Source organism: Bos indicus x Bos taurus, chromosome 18 (genome assembly GCF_003369695.1).
Source record: "Bos indicus x Bos taurus breed Angus x Brahman F1 hybrid chromosome 18, Bos_hybrid_MaternalHap_v2.0, whole genome shotgun sequence".
In the NCBI taxonomy this organism is placed as follows: domain Eukaryota; kingdom Metazoa; phylum Chordata; class Mammalia; order Artiodactyla; family Bovidae; genus Bos; species Bos indicus x Bos taurus.
Genome location: NC_040093.1, coordinates 51790341 through 51816975, shown reverse-complemented (window position 1 = coordinate 51816975; position 26635 = coordinate 51790341). Strand labels below are relative to the sequence as shown.

General features: G+C 57.9%; 2 protein-coding genes across 6 annotated transcripts in view; one reads left to right on the top strand and one right to left on the bottom strand.

The window, feature by feature from the left end:
• The window catches only part of PIEZO1 (piezo type mechanosensitive ion channel component 1), a 56142-nt gene extending 46506 nt beyond the window's left edge, over positions 1-9636 (bottom strand). For 3 of the 5 annotated variants that reach the window (XR_003506243.1, XM_027513811.1, XM_027513813.1), the window contains exon 1: positions 9177-9630. Coding sequence is in view for 4 of the 5 variants with exons in the window: in XM_027513811.1 (XP_027369612.1) it covers positions 9177-9240 (64 nt within the window). In the remaining variant the exon portion in view is untranslated. Of the gene's footprint in view, positions 1-9176 lie in introns of all 5 variants that reach the window. The other 2 variants (XM_027513814.1, XM_027513812.1) reach the window with 2 other exon arrangements.
• A 12642-nt stretch (positions 9637-22278) lies between these two features.
• Positions 22279-26622, top strand: CDT1 (chromatin licensing and DNA replication factor 1). The gene is made up of 10 exons (XM_027513800.1): positions 22279-22592; positions 23072-23197; positions 23276-23427; positions 23897-24094; positions 24186-24331; positions 24489-24589; positions 24947-25135; positions 25388-25540; positions 25628-25829; positions 26069-26622. The coding sequence occupies exons 1-10, from the start codon at positions 22362-22364 to the stop codon at positions 26230-26232; spliced, it is 1662 nt and encodes a 553-aa protein (XP_027369601.1). The 5' UTR covers positions 22279-22361; the 3' UTR covers positions 26233-26622.
• Positions 26623-26635: the final 13 nt, after the last annotated feature.

Sequence of the window (26635 nt, the reverse complement as noted above, 5' to 3'; positions counted from 1 at the left end):
GGGGAAGGTCTGCACCACTGATAAGCAGCAGAACACTCCTGGAGCAGGCAGGGCTCAGAGCCCGCAGGCCTCTGCCTCAACCACTTCCCACTCGCAGGGCTGGGCACGGGCCCACCCTGGCCGGGCCACAGCAACAGTGACAAGGAAACAAGCGCCCAGGGACAAATGGGCACCACCCCGACAGCAAGGGTGGAGATGAACCGTGAGGGCGCCTCCGCACAGGGTGGAGAGACGGGCTAAGCGTGTGCCGAGCTGGGCAGGGCCCAGAGGAGACAGGAGCAGGCAGGAGGCAGGGTGCCGGCCACCCTGGACGTGGACCGGCCCCCGGGACCAACCACCTCCCCAGAGGCTCACATGAGACTCACACCCCAGAGTGTGCATCCAACAGCAAGGCTGTCCTGTCCTCGGACTTGGGGGTCCGACTCTGGGGGGGCTTATGCTTGGGGGTGGGGAACAGTCAGGAGGGAAAGCCAGTGAACAAGAGCTGGTCACGTGTCCATGGGGACCACAGTAATTGAGGTCAGGAGGCCAAGACCATCTCTGCAGCGCTTGAAATGGACCCACTTCATGCCATCAGCGGCTGTGGGAGGTCACACGTCATGACAGGCAGAATGAGGGTCCCAGCGGCAGGACTGACACCAGGACAAGAGCCTGCCGTGGCAGGACAGAGGCCCCGGAGGAGGTCTGAGAGCCGGCAGAGCCCTGGGTGGGCAGCAGAGGCGGGTGGGATGGGAGGGCGAGTGGAGGGTGCAGGAAGGGCAAGGGCAGGGTGCGGCGGAAGCGGGCAGGCCCAGCCCAGTGAGTGGGGGGCCCACCCACCAGGGAACACTCAGAGACCCCGCCACCAGCTCGGGGGAGCAGGAGAGGATGTCCCAGCCAGTAACATCTGAGTTCACGGGACTTTGAGCTAAAGACACTTGCCCTTAACCGGACACCATAAAGATGACGATTAGCTCGTAACCGGGCACCATAAAGATGACAATCAGGATTGTAAGCCACAGGCAGGGAAAACCACACGCAGTACAGAAGGGTGATAAAGAGCTTACAGTCTCACATCCACAAAGAACCCCCCGAGTCAGAAATAAGAAGATAAACAATCCATTTTTTTTTAATGGGTGCAAGATTCTTAGAGACACATGCCAGAGAAGATACCAAGGTGATTAGCATCATTGGCATCAAAGTAATGCAGCCTGAAGTCTCAGGAGATGCCACCTCACGCCCACAGACCAGCTGGAATCAGAGGCCAACACCACATGTGGGGCGCCCTGGAACATCCCCAAATGACAACCAGGAGGACAGATTGGAGCATACTTGCAGTGGACAATCGAGGCCCGTGACCCGGCAACCGATGCCCAGGAGTGAATGAAACACATGTGTGTCCGTGGAGATGCACGCGCTCGCAGCCTACGCCGACTCGCCAGGAGGGTGGGTGACAGGATAAGCAAATGTGGCGGTACTTCCAGGGGACAAGCCAGCGCCAGAAGGGACCACCGCCATGCGGTCACAATCACACAAACTCAGTACTGAGGAGACAGCAGACACAGCAGTACACGCCCCCAGGGGTCCCTTAAGCATGGACCCCCAGAGCAGGCAAAACCAAGTTGAGGGCGGGGGGGTGGGGCAGCGCAAGAGGTGGAAACGTTTTCCAAGTCCTTGGGGAAGGTGGTACGTGGCTGCACTGGACTGTTAACCCAGCCTCAACTGTGAGGCCTGCCCTCCACCCCGAGCTCCAGCTGTCCCCATGGAGAGCTTGATGTGTGGGCTGTGCTGTCCTCCCCTGGGGGCTCTGTGGGGACCCCAGAGACTCCTAAACCTGGGCCGAGCGAGTGTCGGGGGGCCAGAGGGGTGGCCGTGGGAGGTGGTGGCAGGGGGACAGCTGGCAGGTTCCAGGGTGAGGACAGGTTCGGGGAGTTGGTGGGCCAGATGGAAGTTCTGCAGGCAAAGAGCTGCAGCCAGAGGAAGGAACCGAGGAGCCTCCCATGTGCTGACAGGCGCCGGGGCGGGCGGCTCCCAGGAGGCAGGGGTGTCACGGCCAGAACTCTGGCCCTGAGTGCTCATCTGTGACACGGGGCCACTACTGCCCACCCTCAGGAGTAGAAAAGTGAGTGGAGACTCATCCTGAGGGGAGACTAGAAAGCTGGGGGGCCCTGTGCCAGGTGAATGCAGCAGAGACGGCATGGTGGGCAGCAGGCAGTTCTCGAATGACTGGGAAGGTCACCTTGCCATGGGATGCATCTGGGAGCAGAGCTGGGAGCCTGGGGCCCCCGAGTGTCCAAGCAGAGGCTGTGATGCCAGTGGACGTGGATGGAGGCTGCAGGGTTGGGGTTGAGGGGTGAGTGGACACTGAGGCAGAGACATGATGCAGAGCTGTGTGCCCACATGACTGGAGGAGATGGTCAGTGCTGGCTGCCCACACAGGCACATGACGGTTAGGGGCCTGGGGACCTGCCCGGCAACATCACAAAGGCAACTTGTGCAAACCTTGTCCCAGCTGCCCCTGGGCCCATGGGAGCCCGCTAGGGTCTCTGCCATGAGACTGACTCGTTCCCCCATGAAGCAACCTAGGGATACTCCCCAGCAGGGGAGCCAGGTACATGCTGCACAGCCTCTGAGGGCTCCTGGGAGCACCCCGTGGTCACTATGACCCCTGGCCATTGACAGGGAGGAGCAAAAGGGGAGGATGAAGCAGCTGAAAGGGGGAGTGGAATAGGAGAGTGTGCTTCCCTTTGAAAAGCATCCTTTAATGCTGTTGTAATGATGTGTTGTTTCAGTGTTTTAACCATAAATATGAATCAAGTGAATGAGAGGACGGAATTGGGAGGGTGGTGGATGAGGGGGAGGGATGGGGGTGAATGAAGGGGAGGGACTGGGGGGAGCGGGAATGAAGGCAGAACAGGAGCCTGAGCCCCAAGGGGAGGCTGGGGTATGACAGGGCCTAACCGACAGGTCACAGGCCTGGTGGCTCCAGGAGGTGAGAGAGACTGAGACTCAGGCCTAAGGCTGGTGAGGCTTCTGCTCCGAGGCCCCTGCCCAGGAGCCCAGGCCGTGTGCTCTCTCGGTTGGTCCCTCCAGACTGGGCTGTGATCCTGGCCACAATCACAGGCCTTTGGCTGCTCATGCGGGCCCAAGGAATCTGTGCACATAGCAGTTCTGTTCTTTTGTTTTCCCTCAGAGGATCCACCAGAGGCCACCGAAGGGCAGGGGAGGTGGGGAGAGCCAGGGAATGGCCGCCGGTACACCTGGGCACTGCCACAGTCACAGCTGAGCCTGGACAGGGCCCAAGAGGCGCGTCCCTCACAGCCCACCACGCGGTCAGCGGTTCCGGACTAGGGACAGACCCCCACCTGCTCTCGAGGACAGAAGCCCCCAGGCCCCTCCCGCTCTGCGGAAGCTACGGGGCCTGGTTCAGCCGCCTGTTCACTGGCAAAGGAAACCACAGGAGGCGGCTGAGGTGGCCACGGTCCCGCTTTAGCCTGACCCCAGGGAAGGAGAGGAGGCCCAACTATATATACTCTGGGAGACAAACAGCGCAGGTCTGAGCCTGGTAAACAGCCGGCCGTTACAGGGAACTAAAAATACTCCCTATAATTATGTGATTAAAACACACCAGAAAAATCGACCCGCCCCACTCGGCAAAGGCCCGAGACGGTGCATGGAAGTGGGAGGCCACGCACGTCGGCCTGAGGTACCCGGGGCGGCTGGTCTGGGCCAGCACTGCCCATCGCATGCTGGTGGCTTTCCAGGGCTGCCCGAGTGCCGGGCCTCAGCCTCGCAGCCTCCTCCCCAGGGCAGAGGCTGGCGACCCCAGGCACCCGCAGAACCCCAGCCACAGGGCACTGCCATGGCTCCAAATGCTGAAGCCACCTAACCTCAGGAGGGGGACACAGCAACCTCAGGCCCTCACCACCGACCAGGGCCTTGCTTTGGACAAAAGGGAGAAGAAAGGATGAAAGAAGAAGAAACTTACTCTCATCTGATTTAACTCTTGGCTATTTTAAGACAAGTATTCATACGTTACTTTTGTAGTGAACAGTTAATACAGATCAAAACGTGGGGAGGGATCAAGTCCCTCCTGCCTGACTGTCCACTGGGTGCTGCCCCTTCCTCTCCACCCCACCTCAACCCTCCGACTGGCCACTCGGGGGACTGGAGCCCCCATCTGGAGGCCATTCACTGACCTCCTTCCACAGACGGCCTGACCCTGGCTGCACTGGTCTGGAGCCTTGGATCTGCCTTTCTGCCCCCTGCCCAGCATGGTGGACAACCTCTCTCCCTCCGGCAGACTGGTCTTGCCCGGTGCCCACCCCCACTGCGTCCGCCAGCCCCCTCCAGCCCAGACCTCGATCTGTATGACATTTACTAGGGGACATCCCCGGGGACGGCGTCACTGACAGCACCATGTTTCTCTCCCATCTGGACTCAGCACAGCGTGAACAAACACGGCAAAGGCCCTTACAGAACCAAGGTGCCGGAAGCTGGGGGGATCCACACCTCCCTTTATACCCAAGGAAACCTTGGCCCAGTTACAGAGGAGAGCAGGCCCAGGTCCTTCCATCCCACCGCCACGGGCCCTGAACCAGAGCCTAGGAGGCTGCCCGGAGCTCCGTCTCAGGACACCTGGTGAGACAATGCTTGAATGAACTTGGGAACACGTTCCACGTGAGCACAGGAATCTGGGCAGGCAGGTGTCAGGCAGGGTAGCCCGGCTGGCCCTGGATACCACACCTCCTGCCCTGGAAACCACCTGTGGCCAGTGGGCAGCCGAGAGGGTTCGCGAGTGTCGCGGACCCACTCGGCACCCCCAGCACTGTGCAAGGGAGGGCTGCCCGGCCCTGCCCCGTCCAGAGGCCAAGAGATCAGAGACCTGGCATTGGCCTTCAAGCTTTTACTGTCTTGTTTACAGGTGAGGAAACTGAGGCCCAGAGAGAGGGGCGAGGGCCTGGCAAGTCAAAGCAAGGCAGAGGCTGGCACCACCTTGAGCTCGTCCCGCAAAGCCAGCCCTTGGCCTCCCTGAGGCTGCCCACCCTGGGCTCTTCTACAGGTAACACCTGCCAACAGGTATGCAACTCACTTGCCCTGGGAAGGAAAACCCGCTTGTGTTCTCATCCCCCAAGCCCCCGCCCACCCTCATCCAGAGAGCAGGCTCAACTCAGAGGGGTTCAAAGGTCAAGAGTGGGAGGAGCTCACACAGAGGGCACTGACCTACCTCCTGGCGGCACTCAGGGCAGCCTTCTCACCTGCTTCTATAACACCTGGAGCCTGTACCCCAAGGAGGAAGGAAAACTGCTTTGGAAACCAGAAGGGAGAAGTCTACATACAAAAGAGTCTACATAAAAAATGTCTAGGAGAAGGAAATGGCAACCCACTCCAGCACTCTTGCCTGGAGAATCCCTTGGACAGAGGAGCTGGGCGGGCTACAGTCCATGTGGTCACAGAGTCGAACACGACTGAGCTACTGACACACACACAAAGTTGAGGAGATACTTGGTGGCACAAGTGTATACTTTATCTATTCTCCCATCTCCTGTAGGAAGCAGGATGGGGCAGGCAGCACCAGGGGGCAGGATGGCTCACCCCCACCATCCCTTCTGGAAGTCTTGGGGCCTCAGTGCCTGCAACAGCTGGCCTTGGGCAAATAAAAGACTTAAGTGTTTTTTTTTTTAAGTTTATATATTTCTAAAAATAGAAAACACAGAAAAGACCAATACTTCATCGGACGAGGGTGGTCAAGAGTGGCTTCCTGTAAGAGGCAGCTCACACTGGGCCCTAAAGATAAGGGGCAGGCCCAGGGGATACCCTCAACCCTTGCAGTGGCCCCGCCACAGAAGGCAGTCCCCTGCAGCTGCACACAGAGCAGAGGGCCCCTTTCCCTCTCCATCTCTGAGCACTGAAAGTGTTAGAGGAGTGACACCGCCCAGGAAGCAGCCTCAAAGCCAGGACCCAAGACGTTGCCCACCGCTCCATCAGCACTTCCTCTGCAGGACCCTTCCGACTGGTACAGATGCCGGTGGGGTGGCCATTCTCAGCTCCCGGGCTGACCCCGGCCCCTCCCTGATCACACTGATTCCTCAGGGCCCATCAGCCAGACACCTGAGTCCTGCAACATAATTAGTCCTGGGAGCAGGCAGGGGCTGCCAAGGCTGAGTCTCCTCCCTAAGGTGGCAGAGGAGAGCAAGACCCACCCCTAGCTCTGGGGGGGTCTCTGAACGGGACAGCCTGGGCTTGCTGCTGACTCCAAGAGCCTGGCAGCCCGGGAGCTGAGGTGGACTCTTGGGGCTGCATTCCTAACAGGGGCCCCTGTCTTAGGACTGCCTTCTCACTGCCTTCCTCACGGCAGCGTTGAAACAGTAACGGTGAATACCCTACGTAGAGGAGGAAGCATCCCCATTCTAAACGGTGACACAGCAGTGACAGGCTGGCAGGTGACGTGGCGTGCGGTGGGCGTGCCCGAGAGGCCGGAGCCCCATTCCACAGGAGGAAGCCATGTTGCCACCCTGCACATGTCTGCCGGTCAGTGATACAGTTACCACCTTCTCACCACCTGCCTCGCTGCTACAGTGCTACCTTCAGGCTGCCCCTGCCCCGTTAGGTCAAGAGTTGGGGGCGGGGCCGTTCCTGGGGAAGTCACAAAGCGTTCTGTCCTGACGTCTCTCTAGAAGCTTTCGGCTCTGGGTCCTGACCCCCGCAGGGCTGCAGGGACAACAGGTGAAATGATGAAGGCAGTCCTGGGATGGGGGACTGGGGAGCCTCTGACGTACTAAGGAAGTGGAAGTGGGATTTTGGGAGGCTAGAGGTGCCCTAGGATAACCCAAAGCCTCAGATGGCCTCATCCAGCACCCACTACTCACTTTGAAAACTCTGCCGAACTAACCATTTCTACCAAAGCTCATCACAGAGCAAGGGGTGCTCAGAAGGCAGAACAGTGACCATCCCGCCTCGAGCCAGCAGCACAGCAAGATCCCTCGGGAGCTACCCGGCCCTGAGAGCTGGCCTCCGGCCTCCACCCTCTCAGGTGTCACTGGGCAGGGCTCTTGGCCAGCTCTACATCACCCTCGCCTGAAGCTCAAGAAAAAACATGGAAGTCCAAATCCTACACCCAGACACAGAATCCGTGCGGGGTACGGCCTGGGTATCCAGGCTTTAATTAATAGACTTTATTTGGGGGGACAGTTTCAGGTTTACAGAAAAACTAAGCAAAGGACACAAAAAATTAGTCATCAGGATGTGAAAAGCTCCCAGGAGACTCCAATACACCCCAGGTGGGAACCCTGAGTAGCTCCACCCGGCATCCAGAGAACTAGAGACCTACCCTCCCCCCTACTCCATCACCCACTTGAGTTACAGCCAAGGGCCCGAAGAACACAGATTAATTCTCGGGGTCAACAAACCTCAGCTCTCAGTCTGAGCCTGGCTCCACCACTTGTTTTGCTGCAGCCCACAAGCTAGGAGTGGTGTTTACATTTTTTAATAGCTGGAAAAAATATCAGAAGAGTTGATGATGTGAAAATATTTACCATCCAGCTCATCAGAGAAAAGTCTGCTGACCCTGAACAAGGAGACTGCACCGTGGAGGGAGGCATGCCCCTTCAGGAGGGAGGCCCCTCTCGCACAGGCCAACCCGATTCCCCTCGTGTCTTCGGAGTCTAAGGAGAATGCACGTGTGCTGCAGGCCGTCAGAGGCAAGCCTGCAGTGAGAAGGTTACGGACTTTTGAGCCCAACCTCCAGCTGGGTCTCTTCTCCTGGCTTGGTAACGTGTGTTTTCCCAAGGCGAGAGGAGAAGGACAGGCCGGCTGACCCTGCGCTCTTCCCAGCACATCCTGGGCTGTTCTGTCCACACAAGGCTGACTCAGACCCTCCTCCCTGACCTCAATGGTTTTCATTGATTCCTGTCCTGAAAATTTCCCCAAGTTTCACCACCTTTCTCTGCTACAAATCAAAACACAGTCTGTGTGGGAGTTGGTGCCGGCTGCTCTGGGCCCCCATATTCCTGGCCCACTGGAGCCCACACCCACCTATGACAGAAGTGGGCAGAGTCCACCTGGAGAGATTTAAGAGGCTCTGCAAAGGCTTTCAGAGTAAAACCACCAACACCCACCACGGTCTGACGGATTTCCACCCAACAGGCAGACTCACAGTGCAAACCATTCCCTGTTTCTCTGAATTAATCAGACCACTCTTCAGTTCACACCCAGTAGAGGCAGCAGCCCCAGAGGAGGGAGCTGGGGACAGAGGGCTGGCGTGTGAAGGGTGAAAGGAGGCTCCGGCACTCTGCCCTGGGCACAGGGAGGCCAGGAGGGGCGCAAAGGGGAGGGGCCTTGAACAACAAGAACCACAGCTAGAGCTTTCCGGAAGGGGCGCAGATGACAGCTCAAGCTGGAGACACTGATGCCAGGGTGGGGACCTCAGCTCTGGGACCAAGACCAGAGTCTTCTGGGGGCACCCTCTCCCCCAGCCCAGATCAGAGCCACCCCCGGCCCCTCCCGCAGCTCTAGAGCCCAGCGGAGGAGCCCAGGCACCGGGAAGGCAGGGAGGAACCCGAACTATTTTTTCCAGAGCAAGGGCCTGCCCTAGTCCGGCCGGGGGTGGGGACGGGAAGGGGAAGAGTGAGGGGGGCCGAGCCCAGGGCACAACGACGTTAGTTCTGCTCCAGAGGCTCCAGATTAAACAGCTCCAGGCAGGAAGCCCGCCTTCTCCCAGATTGGTCAGGAAGTCGTGATGCAAGTTTGCGCTTTTTTTTTTTTTTTTTAACACGAAAGAGAAAAAGAGATTCGTGCCCCACTCACCGACACCCCAGCCCCTCCCATGAGGGCCCACATTCCTCCCCCTGTCCCCGTGTCCCTATCCCCAGCGCCGCGGGCCGAGGCACCCGCCGCCCTCTCCGGGGGGCGCTCGCCGCCGGCCTTCGTGGGCGCCAGAGTGCCATCTGCCCGCCACCCCGCCGCCGCCGCCCTCCCAGCCTGGCGCTCGGACGGGGCCCCGGCCTTCCCGGCGGGCCCGGCGCTCTCATGCTTCTGGAATGCGGGCGCCCAGGGCCGTGCGTCCCGGGGAATCTCCGCGCCCGCCCGCGCACCATCCTTGGCCCGACCATTCTCGCCGGGTGGCCCGGCCGGAATGCCGGGAGCGGGGACGCAGACCCTGTCCCAGTCCAGAGCCCTCCACGCACGCCCCCACTCACCGGCCAGAAGCGCGAAGGGCAGCAGCAGCCAGTACAGGACGGCGCCGAGCACGTGCGGCTCCATGCCCGAGGGGCCCGGGGGCCGGCCAGGGTCTCTCGGCCGGCGCGGCGCTAAGGGGCGGTGCCGGGGAGCCCCGGCCGGCGCATGGCGCACAGGGCGGGTGGCCGCACGTGCCGCGCGCCGCGGCCAGGACCCCGGCTGGTCAGCAGGGACCTGAGCGCCTCCGCTTCCTCCTGCTCCTTCTCCCAGGGCCGGGGTCCGCAGCGCCCCGCCGGTGCCGACGGCCGGGGTCCGCGCTCGCTCCGGTGTCAGCCCTGCCCCGTGGCGAAGCGCCGCGCGCGGCTCGCGACTCTCTCGGCGGCTCGCGACTCTCTCGGCGGCTCGCGACTCTCTCGGCGGCTCGCGGAGGCCGAGCAGGGCGGGACGCGGCTCGGCGGCTCCCTCCTCCCTCGGCCAGCCCGTGGGCCTTTATAAGCTCGGCCTCCGCCCTCCCGGCGTGCCCGCCCCCGCGCCTCCCCGACTGCCCGGCGCGCCCCGGCACCCACTCTGCGGCTCCACGCGGCCCGCGCCCGGTACTGGCCCTCACGGTACGGGGTGGCCAGTAGGGGCCGGAGACCCCCGCTCGGCGCACTTCCCTAGAAGATCCCCCACCCTCAGTAGCCTTGGCGGGGCCTTTCGGAGTCGCGTGGGTGCGGGCGGGGACAGCTTCCTCCCCGGCCGTCGCAGCCAGGAGCGCTCGGTACAGGTGCCCCAACCCCGGGCTTCTCGGACAGCACCCCACTCACAAGTGCGCCCCGCGTGGCAGGAGCAGCCGAAACCTTGCTCCCCCGGCCCGCAGCGCCCCCTGGGACCGTGGAGTGGCTCGGAGGCTTCCACCGGCGCCTCCGCCTGCCACCAGCACCAGCACGGGCCCTGCCGTAGGAAGGAAATGAGAGCTTCCCTTGGGTCAACAGGCCAGGGTCTGAATCCAGGCTGCACTGGGCACTTCACTTGGCCACCCCAGTTTGGCCTTCTCCACCTTGAGTTGGGCTGGGAAAGGAGAAAACAAGAGCCGCCCAGTGTGCAAGGCAGAGCGCACGGAGGTGGCAGGACTCAGGGCCCAAGGACACCTGAGGAAGCCGGCGCTGCCTGACCAGCTCCAACACAGGCCCAGACCCTCCCACTCTTCAAGTCAGAAACTTTCAGTGGACTTTCACGAAAGCTAGGATTTCAGTGCTGATCGTGTTTCTCCTTGCCTCTCTGCTTGCTCGTTCCTGGAGTCATGTCTGACCCCGGACTTTTTCTGGACCCCTTGAGACTTTAGCTTCAGGGTTCCTCCCCAGGTCAGAACCCAAAGGAGTCTGGGGACATGGGGTTGAGCTCACTGAGAGGCCCAGGACTGCCTGTAAATGCTACCTATTCCCAGCCTCTAGAGATGGCTGGAACCTGGCCACCGGAGCCATCCCTTCGCAAGGACGTGGCCAGAGTCTCTGAGCAGCACCAGCATCAACAGAGAAAACTGCAGGACAGCTCACAGCGGCTCCCCTGGGTGCCGGCCTTCTGCCCAGGAGGCCACCTGCCTCTCCAAGCCTCAGGGGACATCTGTGAGATGGGGTGGGGGCTCAGCTGCAAAACTGTGAAGACTTCAGACAAAGCCATGTAAAAGTGATGTGAAGTGACACACCCCCCTGAGGGGTCACCATCAGTCCCCTAGGTGACCTTCCATCATCCTTCTTTCCTGGGGTATGGGCTGGAGAGAAGGGGGCAGAGGGAGCGGGGCTTACCCAGAGAAATGGGCAGAACAGACTCAGCATCAGGGTCAGGGCTCCCTGAGCCCTGTCCTCTGCCTGGCCTGCCCTTGGCATGACTGGGGCAGCCGAGGGCCCCTCTCAGGACATGGGACACAGGGCCTTGTCTGCATAAACAGTTTAAATGCAAAAACAACAAAAAGCTTAAAAATCACTTCTTAAGCTGAGTCCATCTAAGGCCTGGGGTACAAGGTTCTAGACTCTGTCCCAAGAGCAAAGCCTGAGAGAGAAGCAGGAGGACTCAGAAAATGAAGACGAGGGGAGGAGAGCCCCGGGCGAGCAAGCCCCCAGACCCACCATGGCTTCAGGGACCTGGCTCACAGCGCTTCCCACCTTCCAGTCCGGCTCCAGAACAGAGCGAGAACTCTCCCTGCAAAGGAGCACAAGGTATGCTTCCAAGAATTGTGAGCAGCATGATTGGAAAAAAACTAACTGTTCTGGCCAAGTTAGGAGCCCTTAAAGAAATCACAGTGTATCCTGCAGTGGAGGCTTCAAAGCAGTTAGAGACCCAAGCAACTCTCTGTGTATCAATATGGAACAATTCCTAAGATACAGTGTTACAACTGGGGAAAGCAACCCCCTTGGACCCAGCCTGCCGCAGATATTCCACTCTCTGGGAGGCACACAAGCCTTAACCAAGCTTTGGGGGATATTATCAGATAGGAGGAACAGCGGAGAAGGCAATGGCACCCCACTCCAATACTCTTGCCTGGAAAAATCCCATGGACGGAGGAGCCTGGTAGGCTGCAGTCCATGGGGACACTAAGAGTCGGACACGACTGAGCGACTTCCCTTTCACTTTTCACTTTCATGCGTTGGAGGAGGAAACGGCAGCCCACTCCAGTGTTCTTGCCTGGAGAATCCCAGGGACAGGGGAGCCTGGTGGGCTGCCGCCTATGGGGTCGCACAGAGTCGGACATGACTGAAGCAACTTAGCAGCAGCAGCAGGAACAAAGGTCGCTGAAATGCCCTTTTATGTTTTGGGTTTTTTTTTTTTTGGCTGCACACATGTATCATCTATTCACATAATAAATTCTATATGAGCACAGTGGGGACAGATCCTCAGCAGAAGAACTTCCCCACCTGCCAACTTGCCAAGTATCAGGTGGGGGGAATCCTGGCTGTTCAGTAACACAGATTCTAATCCTTTGCAGAGGAGGACACAGGGGCCTGACAGGGGGACGTCTGCTGCCAAAGGCCAGGCCAGGCCTTGAGGGTTCCTGATTCCAAGTCCAAAGCCATTTCTGCCCCACCACCCCATGGCTTGGCGTCCTACCACATTTGTTAATTAAAACAGAAATTTAACCACTATGGAGAACAGTATTAAGGTTCCTTAAAATCTAAAAATAGAGCTACCATATGATCTAGCAATCTCACTCTCGGGCGTATGTCCAGAGAAAACCACAATTCAAAAAGACACAGGCACCCCAGTGTTCACTGCAGCACTATTCACAACAGCCAAGACATGGAAGCAACCTAAGTGTCCATCAACAGAGAAATGGATAAAGAAGATGTGGTCCATATATACAGTGGAATACTACTCAGCCATAAAAAGAGTGAAATAATGCCATTTGCAGCAACATGAATGGACCTAGAGATGATCATACTAAGACAGAAAAAGATAAATATCATATGCTGCTAAGCTGCTAAGTCGATTCAGTCATGTCCGACTCTGTGCGACCTCAGAGACGGCAGCCCACCAGGCTCCCCTGTCCCTGGGATTCTCCAGGCAAGAACACTGGAGTGGGTTGCCATTTCCTTCTCCAATGTATGAAAGTGAAAAGTGAAAGTCAAGTCACTCAGTCGTGTCCGACTCTTATCAACCCCATGGACTGCAGCCTACCAGGCTCCTCGGTCCATGGGATTTTCCAGGCAAGAGTACTGGAGTGGGGTGCCATTGCCTTCTCCGAAATATCATATGGTATCACTTAAAAAATACAAGTGAACTTATTTAAATAAGTTACAACTTATTTACTTATTTAAAAAGACTATTTGAAGAAACAGACTCACAGACTTTGAAAACAAACTCACGGTTACCAAAGGGGAAACAAGAGTAGGGGGGATAAATTTGAGGAGTTTGGGATTAATGTATACACACTGCTGTATGTAAAACAGATAAACAACAGGGACCAACTGTACAGGAGAGGGAACTCCACTCAAAATTCTGTAATAACCTATATGGGAAAAGAACATGGAAAAGAATGGGTATATGTATGTACAACTGGCAACTGTACACCTGAAACTAACACAACATTGTAAATCAACTACACTTCAACATAAAATAAAAATTAAATTACAAAAATAGTACTTTAGTCGTGGAAGAGCAGGAACTGTCAGGCCCCCCACGGAGAGAGGAAGGGCCAGGGCAAGAGCGTCATCAGAGGGGATTTCATCATTCAGGCCTAACTTTTCCCCAAGGAGATCACAGTTATCCTTACCTGTCTCTATACTTACAAATTATTTCTGAATGAACCCAGATACTCATGAACAGATGAATGAGTAAAGCAAATGTGATCCCTCCACACAATGAAACATTATTTGGCCATAAAAAGGAAAGTCCTATTGCTACTACAACCTGGATAAACTCTGGGAACATTCTGCTCAGTGAAAGAAGTCAGATACAAACGGACAAGTATTACACAGTCCCACTTAGATCTAAAATAGACAAATTCATAAAAGCAGAAGCTAGATTAAGGGTTCCTGGGGCTGAGAGGAGGAGGGAGTGGGGAGTTATTACTTAACAGGTATGGGTCTTCCTTTTGGGATGATGAGGAAGTTCAGGAAATAGTGGTGGTAATTACACAACAACGTGAACGTACTTAATGCCACTCAATTGCATGCTTAAAAATGGTTAAAATAATTCATCTTGTATTATGGATTTTTCCCACTTTAAAAAATTAATGTGGGGGATTTGCATGTAGCTAAGGTTTCCCTGTAGCCTACACCAGGAGCCTCCCTGCTGCTGCTGTTGCTAAGTCACTTCAGTCGTGTCCGACTCTGTGTGACCCCATAGACGTGACCCCATAGGCGGCAGCCCACCAGGCTCCCCCGTCCCTGGGATTCTCCAGGCAAGAACACTGGAGTGGGTTGCCACTTCCTTCTCCAATGCATGAAAGTGAAAAGTGAAAGTGAAGTCGCTCAGTCAGGTTCGATTCTTAGTGACCCCATGGACTGCAGCCTACCAGGCTCCTCTGCCTCCCCAGGCAAGAGTGCTGGAGTAGGGTGCCATTGCCTTCTCCAAGGAGCTTCCCTAGAGGCTACCAAGTTGTCTGTTTCTTCTGGATGCTGTCTTCCTGATTCCTGCCCAGAGACTTGATGAAATTGGGGATTATTTTTTAATTTCCCCGAGTACATTCCCACTGAGTCTCCCCAGACCCCCTTTCCTGGAAACAAGACCAGGAATCAATCCAGCAGAGAATAAGCCCAAGTCGTGCTCCTGTCAGTGGATCCCAGGCCAGGCTCCTTCTACAGGACACGTCCCCCCAAGAGCCCCCTCCCATCCAGCTGCCCATGAAGGCCTAGCCCTTGGCCCTGTCCCTGCTCAGGACGTGACTGGACCAGAGTCAACACTGGTGCTTGGTTCTGCACTCAATGCTCCCAGCTGGTCTGGAATCTGCCCGCTGACCGCACGGGCCAGCTGAGTCCAGAGGCTGGAAATCGGCGCCTACAACACAGAAACATGCCTATGGGGCCTGTGGCCGCAAGCTCTTCACGAGCCATCACCAGGAATGGCGTGGGCACTAAACCCACACTGTGGGAAAGGTGGCCTGCTGAGTAACTGAGTTTTCCATGTGAAGCCAATGTTCAGAAGTTGGTCAGTGGTTTCCCTACCCCCATCTCAGCAGCCAAACAGGACTCCAGCTGGACAGGATGACAGAGGGACCGGGCCAGAATGGCCTTGTGGTGCTGATGGCCCGGTCCCAGGCGGCAGATACTTCCCAGCTGCAGCAACAAAGCGGGCCAGCGCCCAGCATCCTGTGGCTGACAGGCCAACAGGGACAGTAGGCTGAGGGGCCTCACAGAGGTGACGGGCACAGCTGAGACTCATGGCTCTGCCCAGCCCCCCGCTCTGCCTGGGAGGGCGGTGGAGGGAGACTATGCCCACAGCAGGGGCACTGGCAAAGGAGAGGGGGTGGCCAGGGGCGGAGACAAGGCTGAAGCACAGCCCTCCACACGAACTGGGGTCATTTCCACCATCCCTGTGAACTGGGGTCGTTTCCGCCATCAGATATTTCTTGGGATTATGAGGGTAGGGATGCTGTGAAAAACGTCCAGCACTAAACTTGCACAAAGCAGGTGAATGAGGGAACAGAGGAGGCAGGTGACTGTGGGCAAGAGTGAGATGGCCTGTCACCCCTTCATGGATTAGCGCCTGGGGGCCTGGAGTCAACATTTCACCCGTGGTTCTAAAGAAAACTGGGGACTCCCTGGTGGTCCAATGGCTAAGAGTCCATGCTCCCAATGCAGGGGGCCCGTGTTCAATTCTGGTCTGGGAACTAGATCCCACATGTCCCAACTAAAGATTCCACAGGTCACAACTAAGACCTGGCACAGCTGAATAAATAAATAAATCTTAAAAAAGAGAGTAACACATGTGTTTGTTTCTAACACCTGAAGAAACTGAGCTCAGAGAAGGGGTTGCCAGGCCCAAGGACAGTCCAAACTGACCTGCCCCTCTGCCGGGTCCCAGATGTAGCAGAGGCTCGGGCTGGCTTTGAGGACTCCAGGGCCTCTCTGAGCAGAGGACCCCTGCCCCCTCAGATCCCACTCAGGCTACACCGAGTAAGGCGTGACAGGCAGACAGCAGTGTCTTTCATCACTTCTGCATCTTCTTCACCTTGGTTTTTGGGGAGATGGTGGTGTTCTGAGCTCCCATTGCCCCAGCAATATGCTGAAGGAACCCAGGGCAGACCACCAGGGTGTCCCAGGGCAGCTCCCCCCACCCCTGGGCAGAGCAGCAGGCAGATGCTACCCAGGATGCAGCAGCCTCAGCGACCAGGCACTCCAACCCAAGCCTGGCAGGACAAGGTGGGCATCACCAGGTGAGCAGGTCAGCTCATGGTCCTGCTGGGTCACACTCACCCCTCCTCCCTTCCGACACTGTCCGATCTCAGTAGCCAGCCTGCCGCAGCCTCCTCCAGGCCTCTCACCCCACAACACCCTCTGCACAGCAGTGGACTGGTCTATTGTTAACACGGATTTGCCTGCCGCTTTCCTCCCCACCAGCCTTGGAGAAAGTTCAAGCTTGATCACAGTATTCTGCGTCCTCTGTGGGCTGGTGGTCACACCTGCCCTGGCCACACTGTCCGTCCTGCCTTCAACTCCCGAAGTCGTGGGCTGGGCCCTCCTTATCCAGTCCTTGGATGTGCCAGCTTTGCCCCGTGCTGGTGACCAATCAGTTCTCGCACCCAAGCACTGCCCTAGAGGCAGCAACCTGTATGCTGGCCCTGCGGACACACAGGATGCCCTCCTGGGCGGTGCACTCACCCGCACGAGGGCACACAGCATCGTGTGGGAGAGTCGGCCTGTGGCCTGATCTTGGGCCTGCCCACTCCTCTCATCCAAAGCCAGGGGCTTGTGCCCAGGTGCCTGCAGCAACCCCTGCCTTCCTGCCCAGGCTTCCTGCCCAGCCAGGACAGTGTCTGAAAATCCTGCCAGCATGCGGCTTCCACTGCCCTCAGGAGAGACCAGATGCCCTCTGAGGCCAAGCCCGCCCCCTCCCACCAGCAGATAGCCCTCACTGCCTGGGCTCCGGGGGCCCCTAGCCCAGTCAGAGCCCACGGCGGCGCCCCCCCGGGTGTCACTGCACCCAGTCCACCTCGGCTGGGTCCTGCTCCCCTTTATACACTTGTTCAAGGTATGTTTCTGCCCTGGCGGCTCCCCGAGGTCCCCTGCTCGGAGCACAGTCGGCGCTCCGCGAATGCTGGACGAACGGCGGCCTCACTCCAGCCCCAGTTCTCAGCACCAGCTCACCTTCCACTCGGCCGGTCTTGAGCCCTCAGAGGCCGGACACCCCCCTGCTCACAGGCGGCAGGCCGTCAGGGCGTCAGAGGGACGTTTACAGAGCCTCGGGGGTAGTCCACGGGCCGCGGCTACCTCAGGAGGGGTGCCCACCGCCACCCTCCGGGGGAGGGAAGGAACCCCGCTGGGCAGACGCTGGTGTCATCTGGCTTCCGGAGACAAGCCCCTCGGTCTCAGGAACGTCTCTGTTGTCTCAGGTTGTTCACGCAGGTTTAGGACGTCTCGCCACGTGGGGCCACCCTGTGGGCAAACGGTGCGCCGGGAGGGCAGCAGGTGACAGGACTCGGGGTGGTCAGGGCAGGCAAGCCGGAGCGTGACAGGACCCTGGGACTGTGGTGACCAGGTAGCCCGGCGCCCCCTGGCGGCAGATGCCGTGACTGAGGTACCCTGTCCGGCGGCAACTCCTGGAACTCTCCCGCTTTGGCGCGCGGCCCCGCCCCTAGAGGCAGCCACGCCCCTGAGGGCTCGCCCCGCCCATCACGTGGTTCCCCACCGCCTGGGTGGGCAACGCCACGTGACGGACAACCAGGCCCCTAGCCTAGCCCCCACTAGTCCCGGGCCTGCGAGATTGGCAGCTCCAGGGTGCGTCGCTCTCATGCCCCGGGTGGTGCGCGTCCACTCGAGGGCTGCACCCAGGATTGGCCCTCACCTCCGGCCGCCTCTTCTTGCGTCGCAGGGCCCTCGCACCGTCTCTTCTTTGTGTCAGGTCCCTGGTCGTCCACACCGCTTCTGCCTGCTCCTGGCTCCACAGGCCGGTGCGCAGTGGGGGGCCTCTGGCCTGCTCTTGCATTTGCCTTTAGCTAATTTTAACACTTTTTGCCCTTATTGGAAAAATTTAAGTCTACTTAGAATAACTTGGGCACGTGATTCCACTCTTCCAATTTCATGATTTCAAAATAAAGATCGAGTATTTCCATGACAGTTTAGCACGCTCCAAATTGAGATGTGCTGTCAGTGTAAAATCTGAGAAGGCCATGGCACCCCACTCCAGTACTCTTGCCTGGAAAATCCCATGGATAGAGGAGCCTGGTGGGCTGTAGTCCATGGGGTCGCTAAGAGTCGGAAACGACTGAGCGACTTCACTTTCAATTTTCACTTTCCTGCATTGGAGAAGGAAATGGCAACCCACTCCAGTGTTCTTGCCTGGAGAATCCCAGGGGCGGGGGAGCCTGGTGGGCTGCCGTCTATGGGGTCGCACAGAGTCAGACATGACTGAAGTGACTTAGCAGTAGCAGCAGCAGTCAGTGTAAAATACAGGCTTCACTTCATATGATTGGTACTAGTGATTAGTACTTCGTGATGATGATGGTAATAGTAAATTTTATATTGGCTTGTTGAAATAACATTTTGGAAATACGGGTAATTTATCTCACAACTGTCACCTTATCCTTTATACCTTTTTAATGCAGCTACTAAAAAATTTAAACTACACTTGTGGCTCCAGCTACATTTCTTTTGGACAGCACTGTGGTAGACACTGACATTGGAGCAAGACAGTCCCCCACCCCCACCCCAACCTGCTCTGAAACTAAGAGGGCTGGTGACAGTATCTGTCATCATCACGTAAGAGTCTCAGGCTCAGTTCCCTTTTCCATGATTCTCACAGTAGCCTGCTGACACCAGGTTCCCTTTAGGTCCCCCTGGTATGGGAGGGGGGAAGGGGAGACTTCTTGGGTCACTCACACTGGAGCCAGTGGCTTCCACTTTGTCCCATCCTGTTATGGAGCCCAAGGTTGCCTGGTGGACAGTGAGCGAAGTGCAGATGGATCCTGGCTGAGATCCAAATGTCTTCACTGAAGGTGAAAAACCACCTCCATACTTGGCCACGGACCTCGTGTGACAAGCCAAGACCACTAAATGCACCCTGGTGGCTGCCAGTGGGGGCTTTTGGTCAGGTCCATGGGAGTCCCCAGAAGCCTGAATTCCACCACAAGTCTCTGACTGCAGAATAAAGAGCAGCAAACTGAGAGGCAGAGGTAGGGATACAGACACAGCTTCCCAGTGCACCTGCTCTGTGTGCCGGGAGAGTCGGTTTCTTCACCCAAAATGGGAGACCACTTATAGGGTGAGACAGATAAGGCATTCCACTCACAGGGGCCAGGGCCTGCACACAGCACACCCCAGCAGAGGCCAGCTAGTTTTGTTTTCTGAAACTGTGTAAAATCTGTAAGTGGCTACACACCCTGGGTAGTTGCTGTGACGTGTAAATGGTGCCAAGGTACAGAACTGGGGATCAGAGACACAGGTACTAAGGTGGCAAGACTGGCAGGAGCAGCAGTGGGGCTGGGTGGACCCTAGGGAGGTCAGACATGGCTGTGGTCCAAACTCGGAACCTACTGCAACTCTTCGTATTTTGCAGTGTGGCTAAAGTGATGGTGGTGATGGTGATGATGGCAAGCCCCATCTGCTTGGACTGGCTGTGGTCCGAGCACTGTGCTGGGCACTTCACCCACACTAATCCTCATGGGCCAAGTAGTATTACCATCCCTTGTTACAGATGAGAAGACTGTGGCTAGGGTGATGCAGCCACCTGTGTGGAGTCACATAGCCAGATTCCACTTGGGCTGTTTGACTGAAGATCCTTCACCCATTCAGACCCCAGCTGTACACCCCTAAAAATTACTGAGGACCCCCTAGGGGCTTTTGTTGATGTGGGTTATAGCTATCAATATTTGCCATATTAAAAGAGGCTTTAAAAGCCTACGTATTAAATCATTAAAAATAACAGTGATGGACCCACACTTTAAAAAAATGAAAATGAGTTGTACTTCCCAAGACAAAAAATGTTAGTGGAAGAGTGGCATTCTTTTGCTTTTTGTCAGTCACTTTAAAGTCTGGTTGAATAGGAGGTGGCTGGATTCTTACAGCTGCTCCACGTCCAATTTGCTGTGATGAGCTGTTTTGGTCAAAGCATATGAAGAACATCCAGCCTCACATTGGGGATGCTGTCTGGGACCAGGGCACAGTGATGGAGGGAGTGAAGCACCAGATTGCCGGAGTCTGTAAACTTCAGCTTGTGGCCTGATGAGACCAAACCCTGGGCTGAGGAATTCTGCAGGAAAAGCAAACTGGAGACCACAGCAGTCCCCTTGGCCAACCTCCAGGTTGAAAGTTTAGGTCAGCCCACAACCAGTGATGTTCCTGTATGTAGATCCAGAACAGGCCTGGCTGACAGAGATTAAGCCCACAGGCCTCTCAAGGAGCTGGTGGAGGGACCAAACTAAGTCATTCCAGTCAGGGATGGGGGTCACCTGGGTGGGCACAGGCTCTGGCTCACCTCAGATGGGTGGGCTGGCCAGCAGTGGGGGCATGGGTTTGAATTTCAGTTCGGTCTCTTGCAGGGTCTGTGACCTGAAACAAGTGGCTCAGCCTCTCTGATCTCAGTCTTCATATCCATGAAATGGGCATATCTGTAGAATCTATGTCCTAGGTAGCTGTGTGCGTCAGATGTAGCAGTATATATAAAGCTCTCAGGACTAGACCCGGCACGTGGTAATCACACACACTTTGGTCATTAATATTCAATGCCTGAGTCCCTTCTCCTTGTGGTCCTTCGTCACTCAATAAACACTGGTTGACCAAATGACTGAAGGCACAGTCCCAGATCTCCAAGTTTCTGCAGGGTAAACATCCACAGACAAGGACCCTGGCCCCTCTGCCATTTGGTCCCTCTTGCCCAAGCATTTCAGCCAGACTGTCCTCTCTGAGCATTCCACACCTACAAACTAACCTGACATGTCAGAGGAACCTTGTCACAGAAGGGGATCTTCCCAACCCAGGGACTGAATCCGCATCTCCTGCATTGGCAGGTGGATTCTTTACCACTGCGCCACCTGGGAAGCCCCAAGACTCCTTGGGTTGGGAGAAATAGAAATCCACCTGGCACTTTAAGCTAAAGAGGCGGGTGTGTGGGACGGAATCGAGGCTACCTCAGAAAACGTGGGCCCCACAAGAGATCAAAATGAAAAGAATAACAATCTGAGTTAGTTCTTCTCTGGGGCCACAAGGCCCTTACTCTGTCTCTACGCACATGGTGAAGGTGGCGGTCCTCCTCCATCTCACTTTTTGCCACCAGAGAAGACAGAGGGGATTCCAACTCCAGAGTCCTGGGTCCCAGAAGAGGTTCTGATTGGCTCAGCTGCCCCTCAGACCAGAGGGCCATGTAGGGGAGGGCTGACACACTCCATCACTGCAGGTGGGTGGGCAGTTCTCTTGAGAAGTAACTGGCCCCAGGGTTAAAGTCACCCCCAAATGCCTACTCTCCAGGGTGTATATATATATATGTGTGTGTGTGTGTGTAAAATATCACCGTGCTATACAGCAGACATTAACTCAACACTGTAAAGCAACTGTATTTCAATAAAGTAAATTAAAAAATTTTTACTGGGTGACACGAATACACACACCAAAACAAACGTGTAGCAAAATGTAGCCTTATAGCCTCGGCCCACGAATAGCTTGCTCCTGTCTGTTAACAAACTACGGATCTAGTTGCGGACACCCTTTATTACATACGGGAAACGATGCTTCTATATCCACCTGTCTCGGGGGCTCCCAACTTTATCAATCTCGTCATTTTGCAAACAGCAGCCCGACAGATGTTTCTGTTCCTTTAACTTTTCTAAAGGCACAATTCACACTCTTTACACAAAACTTGGCAAAGATGGCAAAGTAAAACGCCAGTCTAGTCTCAGTTTTCACCCCCTCCCAAAGACAACCCTTGTGATTTAGTTTCCTCCCAGACCTGCGGTCAGACTTCAGGACCGGGCTAACTGCATTCTTCTATGATGGGAATTCCACAGACACGGAACCTGCCAGATAGCCCGATAATCACGTTCACCCTTAAAGAAGTGTGCAATTCAGTGGTTTCGGTCAGAGAGGCGCACCCCCGCTGCCTCAGGGTCCGGGTCCACACACTGAGCCTCAGGCCTGGCCCAGGATGCGCCTCCCACATGCACAGCACCCTCCAGGTCCGAGCAGCCTGATGCCAGCTTTACTGCACCGTATTAGCTTAAATTTCCGCTGGAAGCAGCGTACCATTTCCCTCTTTGCCAGGACAGCACTAGCTTGGCGCCCACTCGCGCAGACCCGGCCACGGCCTGGAAGATAGCAGGGGGACAGCCAACGTCCCCAGGCCCTCCCAGTGGCGCATGCGCGGGAGGCGCAGCCCAAGCCAGAGCGGCGCGAGAGAACCACCGCGCATGCGCCCCGGAGCGTCTATTTCGCGCCAACTCCCCCGGCCGAGGTGCCGATGGTCCCGCCCATGGCGGGGGCGGAGCCAGGGCGCGGCGCGAAAATCCGCGGGAAGCGCAGCTCCACTTCCGTCCGCCGGCCCACCACGGTGCTCCTGCTGCTCCAGATCCCGCCGCTCCCGCCATGGCGCAGCGCCGCCTCACCGACTTCTTTGCGCGCCGCCGTCCCGGGGGCAGCGCCACGCTGCCGCGCGCCAAGCCGGCGTGGCGCACCCCGAGCCCCGCCAAGTCCGCGCCCTGCGCCGCGGCTCCAGGTCCCGGCAGCAGCCGCAAACGCACCCGCCCGCCTGCCGAGCCCACGCGCGACGAGCGTGTGCCGCCCGCGCGCAAGAGGCTGAAGCTGTCGGCTGACGCGGTAAGAGCGCGGGGCGCGGAGGGGAGGGGGAAACTGAGGCCGGGGTGACGGACAGACGGGAGGGAACCCGTGGAGAGGGGATTGGTGCCGGGCGGGAAGGAGGCGGGGCTGCTGGAGAGAGCAGCCCTGGAGGAGGGCACCGACAGGTGGCCTGGAAGCCCGGGGTGAACCTAGATCCACCCCCAGTGGGAGGAGGGGCTGGGCCAGGTCACGTGCACCTGGCAGGCGGGGTCCTCCCTTCCAGAGGACGTCCGAGATGCGGGGATGCCGGCCGGGTCTGACCGATGTTGGAAGAGGGCCAGCGGGCTGGTTAACACCAGGCTCGTCTGCAAGACTGGCCAGGGGTCGGGCCTGGATGATTCGACCTGTCTGTGAGTGGGTGTTTACTGGTTAATTGAGGGGACTGGAGAGACGCTTTCTGGGAGACGGTGCACCCCAGGGTCTTGTGGTTTCATCACCTTTGGGGTCCTTCCCATCAGGTCTCTGGCCCCAGTTCCCCGGCTGCCCGTGGCTCCCCAGAGCACCCTTCTCCCCAGAGCAAGGAGACAAAGAAGGCTGCCCGCTCAGCTGGTGGGCGACCCTGCTTGGCAGCCCAGGAAAACAAGGTGAGGAGGCTGGACCGAGGGGAGGGTAGGTGGACTAGAGTGGGCTGACAGGCGGGCTGAGGAACCCTGTGTCCACAGGTCCCTTCAAAGGTCACCTTATCTGAGCTCAAGTCGTGCCTGCAGCGGGCACAGGAGCTGGGGGCACGGTTCCAGGAGCTGAAAGCAAGTGCACAGAAGGATGCTGGGGAACCCAGCGCTCCAGAGGATGAGGGACGCCTGGAGGAGCCATGGTGAGTCCTGAGTGGCTAGGCACCCCAGGAAAGGGTAAGCTGATGGGAGGCCTGATGAAGCTGGGCTGAGCTGGGTGTAGGGGGACAGGATTGCTCCTTCCAAGGGGGTCAGCATAGTCCACAGGTCTCAGCTTCTGTCTGTCAGAGCCGGGCAAAAGTTACTGGGTACCTTTTGCCCGGCTGCATGCTGTCTTCCACCCCCAGGTCATGTGGTTATCATATGCCTCTTAGAGGCAAGGAAGCCAGGGCTGGAGGTGGTCGCGGACCTCCCTGGGTGACAGCTGGGTTTGAAGCCATGCTTTTGTCTCTGTCCCTTCGTCGTGCCAGGGAGGCATGTTGGGGCTTTGTAAACTGGAGTATAGTGTATCCTGGGGCAGCTCTGGGTTCTCCCCCACCATTCTGCCCGCCGTTGAGCGCTGGAGGGGGTGGGTCTGGTGCTTCTCTCACAGCCCTGCTCCCTCCCTGGCAGTGGAGAGCAGATGCCAGCCTACCAGCGCTTCCATGCCCTGGCCCAGCCGGGGCTCCCGGGCCTTGTGCTGCCCTACAAGTACCAGGTGCTGGCCGAGATGTTCCGCAGCATGGACACCATCGTGGGCATGCTCTACAATCGCTCCGAGACCGTGACCTTCGCCAAAGTCAAGCAGGGCGTCCAGGACATGATGCGCAAGTGAGCGGGGTGGGCCAGGGCCTCGTCCTGCCCTTGAAGTCTGTGTGCCCTCTGGCCCCGGCTTTCTGACCCCTGCACCCTCATCCCACAGACGCTTTGAGGAGCGCAATGTGGGCCAGATCAAAACTGTGTACCCCGGCTCCTACCACTTCCGCCAGGAGCGCTTCGTCCCCACTTTCAAGGATGGCATCAAAAGGTCCGATTACCAGCTCACCATCGAGCCGCTGCTGGACCAGCGTGAGTGTACCAGGCCTCAGGCTCCTGACTGGGACACTGCCTGCTTTGAGCATGGGTGTGAGGTGGCAGGCACTGGGCCTCATCTGAGACCCGCAGGTGTGGGCTGGGTGACTGGGTAGGCCTGGCCCCGGGGCTCAGGCCCTGACTCTTCCTGCAGAGGCTGGCAGTGCAGCCCCCCAGCTCACAGCGTCGCGCCTGCTGCAGCGGCGCCAGGTCTTCAGCCAGAACCTGGTGGCCCGAGTTCGGGAGCATCACAGGGTGAGCAGGTGCCCCAGCTTCAGTGCTCAGTTGTCCCTGCTATTGCAGTCGCATCAGATCCACAGGCAATGGGCTCCTCCCAAGGCTGAATCCTAGAGTTCTTCTAACTGTTCTCCCTGGCTGTCTTCTACACATGGGTGGCTGTAGGGCTGGGCAAACTGGGAACTCAGGGCTGCAGCCTCTGGCCCCCGGAGGCTTGGGAAGAGTCCCAGAGATGCTTCTGGGTGCTCTTTGCTTTGCCCCCAGCCTAGCTGAGCCCCTGCAGCTCAGAGGTGAAGTAACTTGCCCATTGCTTAGCTGGGACAGGAATTGGGCAGATGTGCCCAGGGTCACCAGCTGGCCCCTCTTCTCACATAGGCCTTCCTGGCCTCCCTGAACCCCCCCATGGAGGTGCCAGAGGACCAGCTGACACGCTGGCACCCCCGCTTCAATGTGGATGGGGTGCCTGACATCGAGCCAGCTGAGCTGCCCCAGCCGCCCGCTGTGGAGAAGCTGACCACCGCCCAGGAGGTCCTGGCCCGTGCCCGTAGCCTGATGTCACCCAGGGTAAGGCTGGGGTGGAACGGCCTGACCCCCATGTTGGTGTGTGACAGGCTCCACCTTTGGCCATAGGCCTCAGAGTGGGCGGACGTGCCCTTCCCACTGTGGAGCACCACCCACCAGCAGGCACTGCCCTGCGCAGGCGAGCATGGGCCCTGGATGTGCTGGAATGAACCTGGGCTGGATACAGGGCTCCTGCGGGCTCCCCTGCAGCTGGACGGGGGAGGCTTCTGACCTCTCCCTTCGTATTTGTCCCAGATGGAGAAGGCCCTGAGTGACCTGGCCCAGCGCACAGCTGAGCCTAGCAGCCCCAGGTCCCCCAGCCTGGCACAGCCAGCCACCCCGCCAGCCACTCCACCTGCTGCCCCGCCTTCTGCCCTGAAAGGGGTGTCCCAGGCCCTGCTGGAGCGAGTGAGTGTTCAGCGTTTCTATGGTGGATGGGTGTGGGGTGTGTGTGTAAGAGAGGAACAGGCCCCTGAACACCCATGCCCACCTCAGATCCGGGCCAAGGAGGCGCAGAAGCAGCTGGCACAGATGACACGGCGCCCAGAGCAGGAGCAGCGGCTGCAGCGGCTCGAGCGGCTGCCCGAGCTGGCTCGGGTGCTGCGCGGCGTGTTTGTGTCGGAGCGCAAGCCAGCGCTTACCATGGAGGTGGCCTGTGCCAGGATGGTGGGCAGCTACCGAGCAGCCATGAGCCCTGGTGAGTGTGGAGTGAGGGTGGGCACCGTACCCTTGGGGTTACCTCCTGAGGCCCCACGGGACTTGCCTGTTCTTTCAAGGCCTCTGGTCCCTCGAGGCAGGGCAGCCCATGGTGGGGTCTCTGTGGGAGCACGAGCTGCTGGGTGAGGCTGCGGGGTCACTGTGGCATCTTCTCCTGTCTTGTTATGGGAGGTTTGACAGGGTCCTGGCACCCAGCCTCATGCTCCCCTCTCTCTGCAGGGGAGATGGAGAAGCACCTGCAGCTCCTCTCTGAGCTGCTGCCTGACTGGCTCAGCCTCCACCGCATCCGCACGGACACTTACGTCAAACTGGACAAGGCCGCCGACCTGGCAGGTGTCATGGAGCAGCTGGCCCACCTGGCCCGTGCAGAGGAGACACTGTGAGCCCGGTGGACATGTGCCTGGCCTGTGTCTTACTCCCTTTTGGAAAATGATGCACTTTGCTGTCCCTGTCCTGAGTCTCATGAGGGCCAGGCTGGCCTGGGCTCAGGCTGCTGAGCTAGAGGGTCTCTGGTGGAGGCCCCTTGCCTTGTATACAGGATGCAGGGAAAAGGGGGGGTGGGGGAGGGTAGTGTGACAGCCAGAGTTACCCTCTTGGGGGCCCACAGGGGCTCCTGGAGGACCCAGTATCACACATGTTCCCACAGAGGGAGGCCTATGCAGAATCTGAGATTGAGTCTCCCTGCAGCCTCCAGGAGGAAGCAGCTGTGCCCTCCCATGCCCCGGATCTTGTATTTGGTCTCTAGACTGTCAGATAAAGTTGTTGGAAGTAAGCATGTTTGTGTGA

Coding starts and splice junctions, on each gene's coding strand:
- CDT1 (XM_027513800.1), top strand. CDS start 22,362: ATGGCGCAGCGCCGCCTCACCGACTTCTTTGCGCGCCGCCGTCCCGGG. Junction 23,428..23,896: donor GGACGCCTGGAGGAGCCATG/GTGAGTCCTGAG, acceptor CCTCCCTGGCAG/TGGAGAGCAGATGCCAGCCT. Junction 25,541..25,627: donor CCCAGGCCCTGCTGGAGCGA/GTGAGTGTTCAG, acceptor TGCCCACCTCAG/ATCCGGGCCAAGGAGGCGCA.